Here is a 19451-nt window from a genome sequence, read left to right on the forward strand (position 1 = left end):
CTTTTCAGGATTGTGTGCGATATTACTACCTCAGTAAGAAGACGGAAAATTATAAACAGTTGTTAAGAAAGTCCCGACAGCGAACAAGAAGCTCTAGAAACCCTCAAAAATCCAACCAGCAGCAAACACAATCAATTGTGGATGCAATGACTACTGGTGTTACGACAAGGTGAGTATTTGCTTTATCGTTTTGATAAAGAGCGAAAAAGGTTGCATTTTTATGCGAGTGTGCGTTACGCGCGACATTGTTTACGTTGTTCAAACAAATAATCATTGTGTTTTTTTTCTTGTTTGGTTAGACTACAACGTGAACAACAACAAAAGACTGTAGGCCGTGATCGCGCCGCGAATTCAACAAATAGTACGATAGGAAGTAATGCGACATCCAATGTTGTCAATGTCACTACAAATCCGTCATCAAATACCGTGCCCGCCAGCAGTAATAATGGCTGTAGCGGCAATAATATCAACAACAGCAGTAGTAATAATAGTGTTACTAATACTAACGCGATCAACGATGTCACTGGCACTGGTAACAATGGCAGCATTAGCGGTAGTTGCAATACCAATTCTTCGTCCCTATCACCCAGTGGTTACAGTGTATCTGCCTCGATCACTGCATCCACCGGACCATCTGCTTGTGGTAACAATAATAACAATGCCAGCAGTGGCAGCACTAACAGCAGTACCACTATTATGGGCAACGCAAATGAGTCAAATGTCAACAGTAATGGAGGTAATGTTAGTAACAGTAGCTGTACGACTGGTGGAGATTCTACAGAGGCGTCTACGAAGACGAATGAAAATGAACTGAACGCATCCACGGGCGCAGTGGCGCATACAACAGCAGGGACAGCTTCTGCAGTAACAAATGCGGCAACGAATGTAGCTGCGTCTGGTGATGTATCAGCGAACAATGATCCTGGAGTCGATGTACTATCGTCTAAATCTTCAAGCAGTGTTAAAGCTGCAAGTGGAACAGGAAACACTTCCACTGCAACACAGTCTGGAAAGGTCGATCAAACAGCGGCGCAACCGCCGGTCGCATCATCGGTGGAAAATAGTATTGGAGTATCGTATGTTATACCATCCGCTACAATAGCGTTGTCTAACATTCCGATAAACGACGTGAAACCCGATTTATTGTCATTAAACTCCAACGCGAACCAGTCTTTACCGTCGACAGTTGAGCTAACACTCGGATCGGTGGTAGCAAGCGTTGTCAGTAGTAAGCTGGGCAATGTGAAAGAAGATCTACAACAACTGAAAGAAGGAATTAATGCAAGGTAAGCATCACTTCATCCCATGTCGTTCATTAAATGGCTAAATCAATTCCTAATAATAATTTGAACTTTCGATACTTTCCATAGTGACTCATCGAATAAACGGAAGGATGAAAACACCAACGAATCAAGCTGCACGGACAACCAGGAAGGTAAGACCGCTTTTGTTTGTTATATTATCTAATATTTATATTCAATTTAGCCAATTTGAGGACCATCGGTTTCACAATTAGTGCTTAATAAGAAGATAAAGCAACATTTTGTGAAAGGAACTTAATAGAGGATGTATGAGGAACTAAGAAGTTGAATACGGAAGATGGGGTTAGTTGTTGTGTTTAAAAATGATATTTTTATACAGTATTCTGTGGCTCCGGTGGTGTATGTGATAAACGGCGCCAGTTCCATACAACAGGACCGAGTCCACATCAAATCCCATCCGGACCGTTCCCCGGTAGCAAGGACTGAGTATCCGGCTATGTGGCAAAATAAGTCAGCTGGGATGACATGAGAAGTCATTAAACATAGAGAATATAGTAATCCAAGCCTCGTTTAATCTCCACGTACAGTGAACAACATAATGTGATTGGCAAAACTTTGCTTTTAGATTGAATTTAAAACAAAAATTGATTTAATTTTTGTATATGTATAAGCGATTTGCCAAAAACGCTAGATGTTGAATGTCTTGTATTGCTTTTCATGCTATTTATTATGTTTATGGGCTATCTTATCTGAATGTAATTTTAATTGTGATATTACGTACACACTTAATACTTAAGAATCCATACACAATTTTCTGAAGGACGACTGTATTCACTTATATCACCGAGGACAACTATTGAAACATTACCCCAAATTATGTAGCACTTTTACCGAGATGAGGTTCAGTTTGCTGTATTTAGATATTTTTCTTTCTTTCTAAGGTTGTGATATTAAAGTGGTTATTGATCAATGAAGAGTTGGTGCTTGTAGTTGTTATGGTTCTAATAGCATCTAAAAGCTCGTTATAATTATTAATGCTGTTCTACACGTAGTGGTGGGGTATGGTCTATATTCGCTAGAAAATCTGACCGCTTTTCGGCATCAGCGCTATGTTCCGCTTGAAAAGCTTTTGTCTCGTGGTTACTCTCCTTGGAAATGACCACAGACGTGCTATTGGAAGCCGTACTTGTACTGAGGTTTGTCGTATCGTCTTCGTCCTCAGTATGACAAAGTTTTCGATGCTTGTGCACAAAGTAGTAACTAGGAAACTTGCTACCGCACGTTTTACACGGATAATACTGCACGTTCATATCGAGGGGTTTCACTTCTCTCTTGATTATATTACTACTACCATTGTTGTTGGTGGAACCTTGCTGAGATCGGCGACGTGCATCGTACGCTCGTGGATGGCTAGCTGCGTGAGAAACACTTTTAACGGTGGGCGCACTGTATGTTGCTGTTGGTTTGTTGTCTAAGCAAAGAGGTATTAAATGTCTTTTAGCATGCTTTTGGTAGCAGTAGTGGGATTTAAATGTATGTTTGCAATATACACAAGTGTAGTTGGAATTTCCTTCAGCATCGGTAGTAGACTCCGCGTTACAAGGCGCGATATCTTCTTGGCTGTTTTCGTCCTTCTGTTCCTCATCCTGTGACAGTAAAAATTGCGAAGCAACAACTGGTTGCATCTGGGTTTGTTGGTGTTGATATTTTTGGCAACTACTGTTTGATGATGAGGACGAGCTTTCGTATGCGAGCTTTCCAGTGTTGCTGATGTTGCGCGCCATCTATGAAGGAGTAGTAGAAATGCCATCAACGGCGGTTAGCAAAACTCAACAAAAAGTATGATGTATGATTTTGGGTGGATATTACAAATCAATCAACTAACTGATGTGCATAGTGTACGTTGAGTATGTGCAATTGCAATATGCATTCGTTATCTGTTAAATGGTTCCTATTTTTATTCGGTTCTTACCTGTTGGTGGAATGACGATGCGTAACGCAATGATCGGGAAATTCTTTTCTTTACATTGCTTCCTGCATCTGCGAAATTGAATGCATCCTCTTTGGATGTTTCAGTACAGTCTGGTGTCCGGTTATTTTTGTTACACCCGTACATTACGTTCAACACTCGTCGAAAACGGACAGGTCCATCACAGCTAGCAATATCAATGATCACTCCGTTTGTACCATCATTATTTACGTCTTGCTGCTGAATTTTCTGCCGCTTGGCGAAAGCTATTGGCTGATTTTTCGTACGATTCTCGTCGTCGGTCGCAGAGGTCAGATCCGAAATACTACCTTGTATGCGCTTAGAATCGGCAGGATTCGCGTTATTTTCTTCGCAATTCTGATCAACAGCATTATCCTTGGCATCGCTTTCCAAACGGGGTGAGCTTTGCGGTGTTAAAGGTGGTATGCTTTCTTCCTCTTCATATCGCGTTACACTAATGGGGCTTTGTGAAGGAGAGTGAGGTTCGTGCAGTGATTCTTCTTGTGGATGTTCACATGATATGTCTTGAGGCGTAGCACCAAGACTACGGAATGGTGCACTGGGAAGAAGATTAATCTGAGAAGCAGTAGGAGGTGCTATAAAATTTAACCCTACCGTGGCCATTGCTTTACTAGCGATCGGACGTACAAGTCTTGTTGTGCTGTTGGTTACTGAAAAGGCAGTAGCCAGCGATGTATCGGTTTTTGGTGGAAAATAACTGCGCTGTAAGTGATCTCCAGAAATTGAAGTGCAACTAGCAGTGTTGGTAGTGTTAGCAGAAGACGACAGATACGTTCGGCAAAGCTCCAGAGCTCGTGGCATATGAAGTAAATGGGTCGCTAGCAGCACTCCAAAAATGTTATCCATCGTAAGATCCAAATAGCCTGTATACATGTAGGATAGTAAAGGAGTGAATTGCTCTGGTGTCACATTCGGTAGATACAGCAACGATGCAGTGCTTGTACTGGCAGGAAGGGAACATATTTCCGATGTTGTACTAATTCCCGCATGATGCGAAACTACTCTCCGCAACGGGCCCGTTGCGTTGGTGTGTTGTTGATCTAGTGTACGAAGGGCTGCTCGTAGATATCCACTGTGTGTGGCTAGCAGTGCTGTATGGGCTGCATAGCGTGTGCTGCACGGATGTGGTCCTACCTCCAGAATCACATCCGGTGCATTCGGATTGACCCAGGTGCCAAACATGTGTACTTGATGGTGATTACTTCCGGTTCTATTTCACATACGAATGAGTATAACGATTTTCATATTCACAAACCACTAAATCGGAGCACTCAATTGGTTAGGTTTTAAGTAATGATATTGGTTTGTAAACATGTTTCACCTATGAACAGTGAACAACGATTTTTTATTCGTACATTTACACGACCTAGTTTTTACGACCGCGAGTTTCGAACTTTCCGACCTTACCTCGATGGCGGTTGGCAATGAATTGAATTCGAACGAACGCTTCCTTAGTCACTTTCGGATGCTCCGCATATTTAATTATAAGCGACACAGGAGTACATAGGAACATGGTTCCACTCTCACAGGCTATGTGCAGCAGGAGATGATCGTGGAAAACGCATACGAGAGATTAACACAGTAAGAGAAAACGGGAACGAACTAAATGAAAAGCTAATGCTGCAAACAGATGTGAGATAGAGAAAGAAATAGAGAGAATGTTAGCATTAGAGAATGCTTGAGAGGAAAATTGAAGAGAGACCGCACTTGAGTGGAATGTGTGTTGGACGTTGAATATCAAATGATGGATGTTAACGCGAGATGAGACGAGAATATTGATAATAATAGCACGAAAAGGATCATCAGTAGCAATGTTTACTCCTTCAATAATTGAATGTGTCATATTCACACTGTTTTTTAATTGTATTTGAAATAGAGCTGGTTGTCTTTCCTAATGCTCTATTTGTTTCACTTTTAGTTTATGAATTCCATTTAGAAGAAATCATTGTTAAATTTGATTGCTTTAGGTTATTAAAAAGCACAAAACGCACTAAAAACGACAACGAAATGAAATTGTGTAAATATAATATACAGTTGGCAATGATAGAAATGATAAACAAAAGCATATCGGAAGAACGTATCCTAAACTGGACGCTGTGGAGAGATTTCAAACAGTGCTTTTTTAAGTAAATGGCAAAGAAAACGGACCTTCCGCGCTTGGTTCGCAGCGATCGCGGGCGTATCTGAGATGCCATTTGTGCAGACAAATCTAAAGAGAACTCTGCAGGGGACTGAACGCGGTACGGCTTCGGGGTGCAGTAAAAAAATCGAATCAAGTTGAGAGTATTTGTTTAACAATTTCATCTATGATTTTTTCGCTGACTCGTTCGCCGATATGATATAACTGTCAGAGAGAACGCGGGAAACCGCATTCGCCACCACAACCAGCGACCAAAACGTTTGACGGTGCCTCGAAAAATGCGAACTTAGATTCGTGGAAGGTAGGATAAATGCCGGAACAATCGTGTTTTCCGGCAGGGGGAAACGATGATAGCGGTGGTAAGGGTAAAAAACGAGTCCTAGCCTAAGGGAGAAAATGTATGATTTTTGCTGTTCTGGTGGGTATTCGTTTCTTTTTTTTAACGTTTCTGTTTGTATCGCACTTCGTCGTGTCGTGAGCTTTAGTAGAACCGCTGTGTACCGCTGGGAAATAAATGAAACCTCAGATTTATTTTTTCCAGCATTCCCACCGTTGCGGTTTGCTAAATTGGTGGTACCTTTCAAAGTACTTTTGAATACATACGCTTATTTGATTTACGTGGCAAGTATGTAAAGGTTTGAATTGTTGCTTAGTATAGATAAGTCAATAGATCTTTCACAAAACACAAACAGCAGGCAAATGTTCTTTGCATGAAAAATGTTTGCTTCTAAATATTGCTTCTAAAAATTAATTATTATTCAAGATATTTGATATGTAACACGATCCAGTGATGTACCTATTCTACGATATTTCGTATTGATGAACATTTTCGTTGTAAAACAATATCCGTGTTCTTCACGGCTTGATATACAGTCATCTAACCATACTAATTTCGAAAAAATGCTGTATGAAATGTTGTAGTTTAAGAATGTAACCATAAATACTGTAGGAGCTAAATATATGTTAAACAATGAATTACAATTCTAAATAAAAAAAATAGCTTGTTAAATGTCAACCTTGCAATAGTGCCACTTACACGATCGTTGAAAACAAAAGCGTCAGTAATTTTTTAATGTTAAGATAGGTTAAAATCCTGTCGTCATAAGCTTTGGAGTATGAATTGTAAAACCTCCATAATAAATATGATTTGCTTCATATATGATTATAATGTGCCAACTCGCCTACTCCTCCTACGTTATCTGTCCGTGTAGTATCAAAACCACCACAGCTACTGCTTCCTATTCACGAATTGAGGCGGATTTATAACAAACTCAACGTTTGTTGTGCTAAAGGCAATTTGTTCGCGTATTTTGTTCCATTGCACCCTTGTACCGTTGTTTCGCCGTTTTTAAAATGGTATTTTTTGTTAATGGTTTGCAAATAAGAAAACGAAGCGTATGCAAAATTGGCCTTCCGTTCCTTTCCGCTCGTGTAAAGAGTGTTATGCATAGAGGGGAAGAAGCGATAGAGAGGACACAGTGCTGAAAACGACGACGACGACGGACGGTATCACCAGTATTAACTTATCGGCAGTGTGGTAACTTTCGACCGAGTACGGTTGAAATCTTCCAAAATGACAGCAAATATTTGAAGGTGGTTTCGTTTGCGCGGGCAGAGTGTAATTTTATGTGCCTTTATGAGTTTTTTTTGTGCTGCGTATTCTCTTTGAAAAGAATGAAACTACAGAAATGAGAGAAGAATTTTGTCACAATGTGCTTCTCAAATGTTTTATTTAGTAAGGTATACTATTGGAAATGGAAAAATGGATTATTTGGAAGCGAGAGTAGCGACAGAAAAATAAACTTGTTGATCGGTTGTTTCGCTTAGCGTGTGTTTCCGTGTAATGAAATTGAAATGAATTTATCAGATAAATCAGATATTTTTTCATTCTCAATTGTATAGAAACTAATGTGAACACGTACACAAAAATGAACTTATTCTCAACATCGGTTAGTCGCATGAATGATTTTTTGTTGTTGTTGAAAAATCGTTCAAATGCAAAACGTTCTATTTTGTTTTTGAATACACGTGCTCAATAGATGATTTATGTAGCGCATACATATATTTGGTTTTCTTGTTTCTTAAATTCTGTCCATGTCCCAAGAGAGAACGAGCGTATAATCTAAAATCGAACATACGAATGACGTTCATAGAGATATATCTTCTTTTCTATTGACTAACGACTAAATTGAACGAGACATTGAACACATTTTTTAATCTCTGTATATACATTTTTTTTTTCGTGCATGTATTCCGTTGGTACATTCCTGTATGTAAAGAAGTGTGCGATGAAGATGTAGGTTCTGTATAGTAATTGTTCATCATACGTTTGTTAGTTTCGTTGATTTAAACCACTTTTTATTATCAATTCCCTTTGGTGAATTGAAAAAAAAAGCGATGGCCACTCATCACCAAAGAGAGTAGAAGGCGGAAGGGTAGAAGCGAAAAATTGTGCACGATGTTGGTAAAAAGGGTGAAATATCTTTGAAAGTTTGTAGGGTCTGAGTAGGAAGCGAAAGAAGGACAGTGATGGAGAGATTAATGGTGCGATAGATATAAAGAATGAAAGCAGCAGGGAAGGGAACAGAACCAGGGAGGGGAGGAGGACACAGACCGAACTATAGATATATAGGCGCACGCGGATAGGCAAGAGACGCAAGTGGAGATGGTCTGCGATCAAGAGTAACGGCAAAGGACAATCCTATTTTTTATACCAATGTCCTTTCGCCCTCATCTCTTCTTTGTTCATATTGGTATTTGTGAATATATTAAAAATTAATGCAATTATACTAATTTGTGGATTTTATATGAAGAATTTTTCCTTGCGGCTCGTAGCTCCGGTACTCGGTTAGTTTATACACCGGCCTCCTCTATGCTATCCGCCGTGTCTGTTTGTCGGTTTTTGTGCACTTTTTTTAACGCTTGGTAATTGGTTGGTGGGCATGGAGTGTGTGTATTTTTCCGCTTGATAATTTCATCGTATAAGATTTTTTAACTAGGTATTCTTGACGTCCTTTTTTATTGTATCAAAATATGATGTTAGGAGCAAAACGGACCGGGCTTTCTTCAGGAACATGTATTGAAAAGTAGAGCTCGTTACGTTTTGGCTCATGGCACACTTAATTTATGTTTAATTGTTAACCGAAACGGAACAATTGAACTACCGCTTATTTATGTGGGAGATTATAAATTGTTCCAATATGCGATTTCATGTGTAAATAAGAACAAATATAACTAACAAAATGAGCTAATTTTTCAAACAATATAGGACTAATCAAATCGTAAAAGAAGGCGGCCCCCCTTGTCTCTGATAGGTTGATACGCGATGGTCCCAATATTTTTGTTTATTTCTAACAGAATACGTAACCAAAAACCATGTTATTGAGTCGCGTAAATTTCACTGTCCCATCGGAATTCCAACGAAAATGATTTAATTATTCATCTGTCCATTGCGGACGAATTGTGCACAGCTATAGTAACACACAAAGCTCGGATGCGTTTAATCACACAGAACGCCCTAGCCGATTGCTCTATGGGCAAGATCATCGGCTAAAGAATGGTGCCGGCGGTGGACACGATTATGGAAGTAAAACTGGCCGGAGTGCGGTGTGAGGAAACGAAGGAAACCGGTGCAAAATGGTTGAACAATCCAAAACGATCCAATTTCGATTGGGATGTCCGCCGTTTGTTGTGTGCCTTCTTCCACTTCCGCGATGTGCGGAGGATCATCCGCGAACCGGATGGTTTGGGTGGATGTAAACCGTTGTTGTAAAATAAATGTTAGTTACGTCGTTTCGCAGGTTTTGATCTCCTATCCCTGTTTGTCATTCAGTGGGAACGGATTAGTGGAAATGTATGGTCAGTTGAGAGCGGGCTTGAGGCGTGCGCTAATCGATATGATGTTTGCACCACATGCATGCACCCAGCCGTTGGAGTGTACGTTGCGAACAGTACTAACAATTCATGTTTCAGTAGTGTCAAAGTGGTTGAAAAATCGGATAATGTAATACTTCTATTGATCGGTAGGTGCCTTCAACTGTTGTGTGACTATAGGCTGTGATTTGGCTGTTTTCGCTTGACTTGGTTAGAGTTACGTACATGTTAGTGTACGTGTGATTCACTTTTTGGATTTGACAAACCTGGCGCTAGCTGGCCTGGCGAAAGCGGGCTCTCTTTCATTGGTGCTATCGGAAAAGATGAAGGGTAGTGGGCATTCCGTTTAATTTCGCGGTATCTGTCAATTCTGCATATGCTCGCATCGATCCCTGAATCGGGTTGTTTATCTTGGCGATATTTTGATTCAATTACTCGTGGAAAATATTAACATGTGTTGGCGGTTAGCTAATGGGTAAAATGGGCAAATGGCTTTTGGAGGTGGATGGATGAATGGATGGATGGATGACGGTATCATTTTGGTGAGTGCTCTTGTGCTGTTTTTAAAACCTGTATCGTGGGATTTTGATTTTACTGCCACTATTAACAGCGCAGTGCTGTTTATGAAAGATTTGCATTTTTTGTACAATAGCAAGAAAAAGATGGGATGATTTGTTTGTTTTATTTTTGTTTATAAAATGTTTATTTAAAAAAAAACTTTTGTAATTAACCATTGTTAATGTATGTAGTGATGTTGTTTCAAAACCTTACAATAGGATTCGATAATTGTATCTTGTAAATGTTAAGAAAATAGATTTTGAGATGAAATTTACGGTTTTGCATTGTCTGCTATTTCTACAAACACAATCAGAAGCAATTGTTTAACTTATGCATTACCATCAATGGAAAATGCAATGCGAGCGTAAAAAACGTGTCTGTGGTTTAGCTAAATTTTACATTTGAATGCAATGAGACGCACGAATGCGCACTATCCCCAAATCAATATATTTGTTCATCATGTCGTTCAAAATGAGCCATGTTTACTGGAGCAACTAGAACTATTTTCCACTACATAGCAAAGTGAACTAGTAAATAGCCCTTAGCCGTTACTTGATGCAGCCGTTACAATAGCGTCCAACGGAGTCGCAGTGTACCATACATTATTGATCGTTTCGATAATCATGGAAATGATTGTAATTATATTTAAATAATAAATTATAATTGACATCCATAATACAAACACATGGCTAATGGACCACGCAAACGATGTGAACAAAGGTTGGAGAGGACCAGCTAACACACGGAGATGAATCTTCAATGCTCCAGAAAGGGAAATACATTACACAAGTATGCAAACCGTTTGAGTCCTTACTGCAACAGTCGATCATAAAATAAAAGAAAAAAAAAACATGTGAAAAGAACATTCTTGTGAGTTACATAAAAAACCGGTCAAATAAATAAAAGTATTCTCAAAAACGATTTAACATTCAAACACCAATCATATTACACAAATGTACATAAATTTGTCTGCGAATGTTGCAAGAGTATCAACCGAATAGTTGAATATTTGTTATCAATAATGTTATAACAATAAATTATTGGGTGAAATCCTGTTCTACGCGTCGCGTAGAAGCATTTGTTATACATACCATAACAACCATTTATAAATGTATTGTTAGCAGAAATGTTTCGGCAGAATATGAATCCGCAAATATTTCGGCCACCTCTCTTTCTCTCTCTACAAACGGTAGAACAAGTTTCGCAAACGGCAAAAGTACACGAGTACAGGGAAAAGAAAAGAAGTACAAACTTTGAAACTCCATTACATTTCCCCGATGGGGGAGTCATTCGCGCGCACTAATTAAATTGAATTAATTAAATGAATGAGTGAGTGGTTAAAAGAGCGAAAAAGCGAGTAAGCAATCAGTGCAACCACCAGAGTTAGTTCTTTAGAGTATTTGAACGATTTCCCTTCTGTCAGCGCCTTTATCAGCTCAGTTTGATTAGTGGAGGACGGCCTCGAGGCGTTTGGTTAGGTTACGAAGACGGCGCTCGTGTACCCTTGGTGGTGGTGAGTAGGAAAGATGCCGTGCGACTTCATATTTTCTACCTGTCACCCTACTTCACTCGTAATGTTTCGAACGAAAGCGGTTGATTAGGTGTTCGCGAGATGAAATTAACATCGGTACATTTCTCACGAAACATAAAATAATATGCTCAAGTGGGTACCATCGGGAAAAACAGTATCATCAACCTAAACAATTTGCCTTTTCCATCCCAAAAGTCATCTAGTAATGAAGATGTAGATGTTATATGCGTGTGAGGAGAGAAAGATGGATGTTAGGTGATGTGTACCATTAGTTGGATGGGTATCACCAAATGGGAAAATTGACGAGAGCTGAAGTTAGAATTAGGTGCGCAATTTGGCAAGCGGATTCTTGCTTGTCTTGCTTGTTTAGCATGTGTCGATTCAGCGAGGGCGTATATTGGAAAAGTAACCGTTAAGAGCCGTGCGAGTTCCTTGCATCGAATAAGACATAATTTCGGTTAAATTTGGAGCAGAAGTTGAAACCTCAAACCTTCGTACACTTTGCTCAGTGAAATGTGCTTAGGTAATCTGTATGTTGAATTCGTCGGTAAATAAAGATTTTGCGGTATATTGTGATAAAGTTAATATGGAGATAATCGTTGCACTTTTCCAATTTGTACATTAGCATTGCTCCTTGCGCTGTTATTTGATTTGCGGTCTAATGACAAATTTGCGCAATTTCACAATTCACATATTTAATATTTACTAATTTTCAATTTGTATTAAAACTTTTACCAAAGCGTAACGAAATAATTCTAACAAATATTTTTCTTAGTTGTGCCGTATTGTACATACGGTTAAAGCCGTAATCATTAAACATAAAAAAAATATTATTCTTAGTTGGATATTTACTCACTTAGCTATACACGCATTATGTTTCTTGCTTGTCGTTGATCGTTCAATTAATGTTTTTGTTGTTTTGCTATACTTTCAGACAAAGCAAATAATGCTACAGGTGCGCTACACACGTGTTTCATCTGTAAAGCAGAGCTATGTTCACGAACCCGACCCATTGAGCGAAGCCGGGCCGCGCAATACGGTATATCGGAAACAGACATACCTTCTGGAGCCAGAATATGCAACAGCTGTCAATGCAAATCGGTGAAATCGCGTTATACACACTGTCCACTCCCAACATGCCCGAACCCTAAAGATCGCGTGAAGCGTTTCCGCAATCTTCCACCTCGGTTGTTCGAATTGGCTCCCGAAATACGTGATCCGATCGTGCAAGAGCTGCAAATACCACCAAATGTAAGCAAATGTTGTTCGGCATGTTTGACGCGTATTCGACGTAAGATGGGTCCGCACCTGCTCGGCAATACGAGTCTAACGGATGATGAGGTGAATCGGTTGAAAAAGTTACTGCAAGAGCATGGGCCAAAATGGAACCAGTTTGCAGAATCCCTATCGAAACCGGCTCTTGCACTGAAGAGTTGCTACTTTCACTATCAGAAGAAGTATGGGCTTGATGTAGCGCTAAATGAATACTATAAGCTGCATCCCAGCGAGGATCGTCGTTCGGTAATGACGGATGGGGATGAGTCCGACCTTAGTGCTGGATCGTCGTCCTCCGATGAACGGGATGGTGGCAGCGACACAACAGCATCGGCCGAAAGTCCAACTAGCGGCAATGCAGGAGCAAATAGTGTTACAATCGGTAATACGACACTTGGAGCGAAGGGTAACAGTGGTATCGTTAGTGACGGTACATCTCTTTCGGAAGGTGTAACAGCAGCGAAATTAGACGAAGGTGGAATAATTATGCTAGGTGGCAGCAATGTAACAACTGGCGTTATTGGCAATAGCAACAATAATGGCGGTAGCGGTAGTGAAGTGGCTATTTCTCTTGCTCCACCACCGAAAACCACCGCCACAGTCACTGGGTCGGCTTCATCGACATCATCGGGGAGCAGTGGCGTAGCATACGAGGATGATCGCTTACTTCCACCTGGTCAACCACAGCCAAGGAAACCATTGCGTCATACAGAAGAGTATGATAGTTCAGCGACGGAAACAGCTGACGAAGAGAACGAATCGTCTCCGGCAAATAGACAGAGTCCTAAAGTTTCTCTCTCACATCCGCCTATACCTCATTCGCACTATCCGCCACCATTGCACCATAGCACTGGACTTGCGATGTTGCACAACTCCATCACCAGTACACAGCAACAATCAAATGGTCCTCGCTCGAACGATCGAATTGGTGGAAGTGGTGGTGTAGGAGGCAGTGGCAGTGGTAGTGAACTCCATAATGTACGAGACGTGATGTTAAACGTGATCGAGAGATCCTTAAAGAATAATTCGTTGACGCCAGCCAGCAAACCACCACCGCCAGGATTACGTGACCTACAATTTGGACCGAGCGTCACTCCTCCTGTTCCCTCTGGACAGCAAATACAACCAGTACCTGGTGCTGCGTCGTCTGTGTCTTCATCCGGAACAAACTCTTCGTCTACAACATCATCGATGATTAGAGACTACCGCGATGGAACGAAGGTACTGCTTACCTCGGCAACAGGCATTCCTCAGCCGATTTCCGGTGTTTCTACTGTATCGTCGTCTCAGTCGGCGCAGCCACCGAATCAGCATTCGATGCCAGTGTCTACATTAGGTATTACGGTGGTGAATTCTCATGGACAAATTATTGCTTCACCAGGTCAACAGTCTCATCCATCTTTACCACCACCACTTGTCGGTGGTCATGTACAGTTAAGTCATCATCATGCATTGGGCGGTCAAATTCCAGCTACTATCACACCAATTCCACACTCTATTCATCTTGGAGCATCGTCTAACTTGAATTCTTCGGTAGTGCGTACACCGAATGATGAGCCACAGACGTTGGATCTCAGCATTAAAAAAACACCTCGTACGGAGTCGGTAGCCGCCGCATCTACGGCGACAACAAAATCAATAGAGATTAGCAACAACAGTGGCGCCGGAGGAAACTTTCCACCTCCACCGGCCCACAGTCACAGCAATAGTAATCACCACAGCGGTCCTACTGCTGGAAGCAACGGTACTGGGGCAAGTAGTGGAAGCAACAACAACGTTAACAATAAATTTCATCTTGGTCATCCAGGACCGCCAAACTCGCATGGTGCGTCTGTTACTGTTTATCGGACGGATGGTGGTGCGTTTTCGGGACCTAACATTCCGTCATCGTCCGCTGTTGCTGGAGGCGGTCCGTATGTGAGCTATCATCCACCTGTGTCGGGAGCTTCTGATGCGATGGGACGACCATTGACAAAATCGCCATCTGGTGCTGGAGCGACGTATCTTACCATACCGTTAGGCACGGGACCGGGGCAGAGTGGTGGGTTGCAAGTTTCCACCGGATCGGGTCGTCAGTCAACGTTGTCTTCCCTTACACCGCCTCCACCATTGTCTAGTAGTGGAGGTCCAAAGGGAAAGAACACTCCCAAGTTGAGTCCCAAGTTATCGAGCAGTGGTTCTGTAGGTGGTGTTCCCAAAGGTGGTTCTATAACGCATGGTACTCCGGTAAATGTGAATCAACAACAGCAGCAGCAGAATCAGTTAATCATTCAGGGTCAATCGTCATCGTCGGCAACATTAAGCCCGCGGTATGAAAACCATCTTCTTCGTCAAACTCCTCCATCATCGGTTGGTTCCAGTGGTCACCCAGGTGCTTCTTCATCGCCCGTTATAATGAGTGACAAGTTCATCGGCTCCATAACCCAAGGAACTCCTGTGCATGGTGGTAGCGGAGGACTTTTGCCTGACAAACGTTCCAACTCTTCAGCATATGACTATAAGCGTCAGAGTCCGGCACAAACGATAGTGGTTCCTGGTGGAGGACATGTCCTACCAATTCAGTTTAATCCCTATGGAGCTGGCGTTCGTGGCGTTGGTGGGGGAAATGGTAATGGAGCTTCGGGCGTTGCAGCTTACCCTTCATTGGAACCAACTTCCCAGCAGTTGAGCTCGAGGCAAATCATCATGAATGATTATATCACTTCACAACAGATGCAAGGTCGAACTAGTGGTGCAGGTGGTAGTGGAGCGGTCGGTTCTGCTGGTGTCGTACCATTGGTTGTGAACGCGGGTGCTGGTGGACGCTCTGGAAAAGAATCTCCATTGCCACGAAGTGTTAGTGGCAATGTAGTTGGTGGTCCCGCTCCACTGTCGATTCCGCCAGGATCGATTTATGGTCTTGTGGGAAGTAATGTGGTTGGTGCGTCACCGTTGGGAATTGTTAGCAGCCGACAAGCTCAGAATGATTATCTAAGCAGAACTTCACCAGCTGCAGATCATGTTAACAGGTAGGAGCTCTTTTCTTGGCGGCCGGTCATTCAATTGAACCGCTCTTACCATTTTCGAATAGCATAGGTTCTTGATGTAATGTGAAATAATAATTTTTTCACAATGCATTCAATTAGTTCATTCAATTTTAGAATATTCCGATAACGTTGCGAATGTGTGTGTTCTTTTGTAGAATTTCTCCGGTGTACAGTAACACGTCTAGTCCTCATCGAACTCCACCGCCACCACAGCGACAAGGTGTTATTCAGCGCCACAACACTAGCGCCAACAGCGGAAACAGTAATGCTTCTGGGAATGGAGGTAGTAACAGTGGAAATACAAATTCAGCAATGGTTGCTGGAGGCGGTAGTGCCTCTTCCAAACCGCCAAGCCCAGCCCCGCGCTATCATTTGCAGCCTCCACCGCCGCCTCATCACTACCTGCAAGGTATGGACCGTTTGTATAGCAATGCTTTTGACTGTGCTGCGTATAATTGTATGTTTTCTTTGTGATACCTTTATTTATTTACAGATGCATTTACTTCGTTTGTTGATCTAGCAGTGCAACAGCCACCGATGACAGTTCCCCATAAGGACGATGTAAAACGAACGGCAATGGATCAGCAACAACAACAACAACCGCCCTCGATATCGGCAGGATTGTCGATTTCATCGACCCATCATCATGATATGCGATATCAACATCCCAGCATGATCCCTTTTCATCATCAACAGCATCACCAGCAGCAGGCAAAACAAACACCGCAATCGGTGCCGCATTCACAGCAATCACAACAGCAACAGTTACACCAAGCGCAACAGCAATCCCAACAACAATTACATCAGCAACTGCAGTCACAGCAGCAATCCCAATTGCAATCTCAACAACAGCACACACAGCAAGCCCAAGAACAGTCCAAAACTCAACAGCAGGACGGGCATAAATTGCAGTCACTGGAAGTCTCAAAAGCTCAGTCACAGTCGCAACCACAGCCGACCCCTTCACAGCTGCAGTCTCAATCCCAAGCTCATCAGCAAGTGCAAAATCAGCAACAGCAGCATCAACCGGCACAATCTCCACAACCGCCGCATTCCCAACATCAGCAATCGAAACAACAATCGCAATGTCAGCCAACGCAGTCACAGCAGGGTCAACAACTGCAGTCCACTCCGCAATCTCATCACTCAGCGCAATCACTGCAAGAAAATCAAGACAATGAGCAAGAACATCAGAAGCATCAACAGAAGCAACAGCAGCTGCATCACCTGCATCATCAACAGCAACAAGCTGCAGCCGCCGTCGCTCAGCACCATTTACAATTGCGACAGCAGGTATGTTAGATAATTTTAGATCAGGAGCAATGCCGCATGTTGCATTACAGTGTCTCTCTCTCTCTCTCCGAAAGCTTGTCCTTCACACCTAGCAACGTTTTTAGTTGCAACACCGCTGAATTAAATGAAGAAGTGGTACTACAAGCCCTAACAAAACTCAAATTTTCTTTTGCACCAGGACCATATGGAATACCATCCTGTGTCCTAAAGAAATGTAGTGCCTTTTTGCCGCAATTTTGCTTCATCTGTTTTCAAGATCGTTTCGTAAGGGTAGTTTTCCATCTATTTGGAAAACTTCCTGGATATGTCCTATTTTTAAAAAGGGAGATCGTTCAGTCGCGTCCAATTTTCATGGTGTCGCAATCCTCTGTCCTATGTCTAAACTCTGTGAATCCATCGTCCAATCGTATATCCTTCTTATAGTGACTAAGTACATTTCTCCTCACCAGCATGGCTTTATGCCTAAACGTTCTACTTCGACAAATCTTATGTGTTTTGTATCTTTTGTGATGTCCAACATCGTCCTTAAAAGTCAAGTAGACGTAATTTATACCGACTTTAAAACAGCCTTCGATAGTTTGCCTCATGTTCTACTTTTAGCAAAAGTCGCGAAACTTGGATTTGGAAGTCCAATTCTATCTTGGCTGGGATCCTTTCTCTCAAATCGATCTTATACAGTTATATTGGACAACTCCTTCTATTCATTATTTGTGGGCTTGTCTGGTGTCCCTCAGGGAAGTGCACTTACTCCTATCCTTTTCTCCCTTTTTATCTATGACTGCAACAATGTTCTTCCAATTGATGGACATCTCCTTTATGCTGACGATATAAAAATCTTTCGTCCCGTGTCCTCGTCCTCCGATTGTCGATATCTCCAGAGTTTTGTAAACATTTCTCTCTGTGGTGTTTGTATAATGGATTGGTGCTCTGTCCACCTATTATCTATGCGGTCTCGGGATTATTATCTATGCGGTAACCAAATAAACAGGGAATCCTCTGTGAAAGATCTTGGGGTTTGGTTGGATGGGGGTCTCTCGTTCGCGCCACACATGAACCACATGAACCATGTGATCAATAAAGTGAACAGAGCACTAGGCCTCATTATGCGCATGTCTACGGAAATTCGCGATCCTTTATGACTTAAGGCAGTTGCTGGGTTCGGTCCGTTCTTGATTATGGCAGCATCGCGTGGACTCCAGCTGGAGGTACTGCTATGCAGAGACTAGAGAGAGTTCAGAAGAAATTTACGCGCTTCGCAGTACGTAGATTTCTTCACGGTTACTCCGTTCCTGTATCCTCTTATTCTCTGCGCTGCCGTTTGCTGGGTTTAATAGAAATTGAATCCCGCCATTGGCAAGCGCAATCCTTTCCACCGATTTCGATGTTCCTTCCCTTTTATCTTCCTTACAATGGATACAATGGATGTACCCTCTGGCAGAATTTTTCGCACTCGCCTCCTTAATAATTCCGCTTTTTCCTCATAACCAATCTTGCTTCCTCTCACAACATATTCCATATCCCATTCTTCCTCCTACCGTAGTTTTTAAAAACCATTGTGAAACCCATGCGGCAGACAATTTGACTAATAATAACAATAATAAGAATAATACAACTCTACCCTTATATTTGCAAGTTGCGATACGAATGACATGGTTTATATTTTTGTAACAGGACCTACAGCGCCGTCATCAGCAATCTCCTTTGCATCCTTCGTTACAACAGCTGGGACCTATTCCGTCGTATCAACGGGATCCTCATGCTGACCAGCGGGATCGCCGTGATGAGCTGAATTTCCGTGAACGCGTTGAACTCGAACGCAATATTATGGTTGAAAGAGCGGAACGTGAACGAGATCGCGAACGTGATCATCGTGACCGTGAGCGGGAGCGCGAACGAGATCGCGAAAGGGAACGGGAACGCGATCGTGAGCGAGAACGCGAACGCGAACGTGAACGAGAACGGGAGCGTGATCGCGATCACCGTGAACGACGTGAGCTGGAACGTGAGCAACAGGCACGAGAACAACTTCATCGCGATCGCGAGCGTCTCGATCGGCATCAAGAGGCAGAAGAACGCCGTAGAAAGCAACATTATGATGGGTTTCTACCAGATCGACGAGACAGGTAAGCAAGTCTTTAGCGCAGTTACCTTAAGCCATGTGTTAAAATTTTATAAATTATTCGGCAAAAATGTTAATTACCGTTTACGTTGTTAATGTTTAGGGCAATCGAATTAATGGGTGCACGGACAACTTCCGACGGTTCACTAACAGCAGCAAATTTAATCGATGCTATCATTACACATCAGATCAGTCAAACGGCTGTCGAACCACCTCCAATGCCGTCGATACGCGATCCTCTCAGAACACCCTACGTAAGTATGAAAAACTACGCCTTTTTGTGTATCGTAGAAAAATTTAGAGTAAAGAAAATGAAAGAGAAATATGTAGTAAAAATAGTTTTTTTGGCCGTTGATGCTATTA

General features: G+C 42.0%; 2 protein-coding genes across 13 annotated transcripts in view; one reads left to right on the top strand and one right to left on the bottom strand.

The window, feature by feature from the left end:
* The window catches only part of LOC125768702 (uncharacterized), a 51443-nt gene that overhangs the window by 25038 nt on the left and 6954 nt on the right, over positions 1-19451 (top strand). For all 12 annotated transcript variants that reach the window (XM_049436730.1, XM_049436735.1, XM_049436729.1 and 9 more), the window contains 8 exons: positions 9-169; positions 300-1286; positions 1371-1435; positions 12310-15658; positions 15832-16085; positions 16170-16969; positions 18641-19092; positions 19192-19342. In XM_049436730.1, coding sequence (XP_049292687.1) covers positions 9-169; positions 300-1286; positions 1371-1435; positions 12310-15658; positions 15832-16085; positions 16170-16969; positions 18641-19092; positions 19192-19342 — 6219 coding nt within the window. The remainder of the gene's footprint in view (positions 1-8; positions 170-299; positions 1287-1370; positions 1436-12309; positions 15659-15831; positions 16086-16169; positions 16970-18640; positions 19093-19191; positions 19343-19451) is intronic.
* Positions 1914-12255, bottom strand: LOC125768707 (uncharacterized). The gene is made up of 2 exons (XM_049436740.1): positions 3235-12255; positions 1914-3046 (listed from the first exon to the last, which is right to left on the bottom strand). The coding sequence occupies exons 1-2, from the start codon at positions 4453-4455 to the stop codon at positions 2294-2296; spliced, it is 1974 nt and encodes a 657-aa protein (XP_049292697.1). The 5' UTR covers positions 4456-12255; the 3' UTR covers positions 1914-2293.

Source organism: Anopheles funestus, chromosome 3RL (genome assembly GCF_943734845.2).
Source record: "Anopheles funestus chromosome 3RL, idAnoFuneDA-416_04, whole genome shotgun sequence".
Lineage (NCBI taxonomy): Eukaryota > Metazoa > Arthropoda > Insecta > Diptera > Culicidae > Anopheles > Anopheles funestus.

Bases quoted from the DNA above. Each gene is read 5' to 3' on its own strand.
- LOC125768707 (XM_049436740.1), bottom strand. From the start codon at position 4,455: ATGTTTGGCACCTGGGTCAATCCGAATGCACCGGATGTGATTCTGGAG. The intron at 3,047-3,234 runs GTAAGAACCGAA...ACTCCTTCATAG, and splicing joins CATCGTCATTCCACCAACAG to ATGGCGCGCAACATCAGCAA.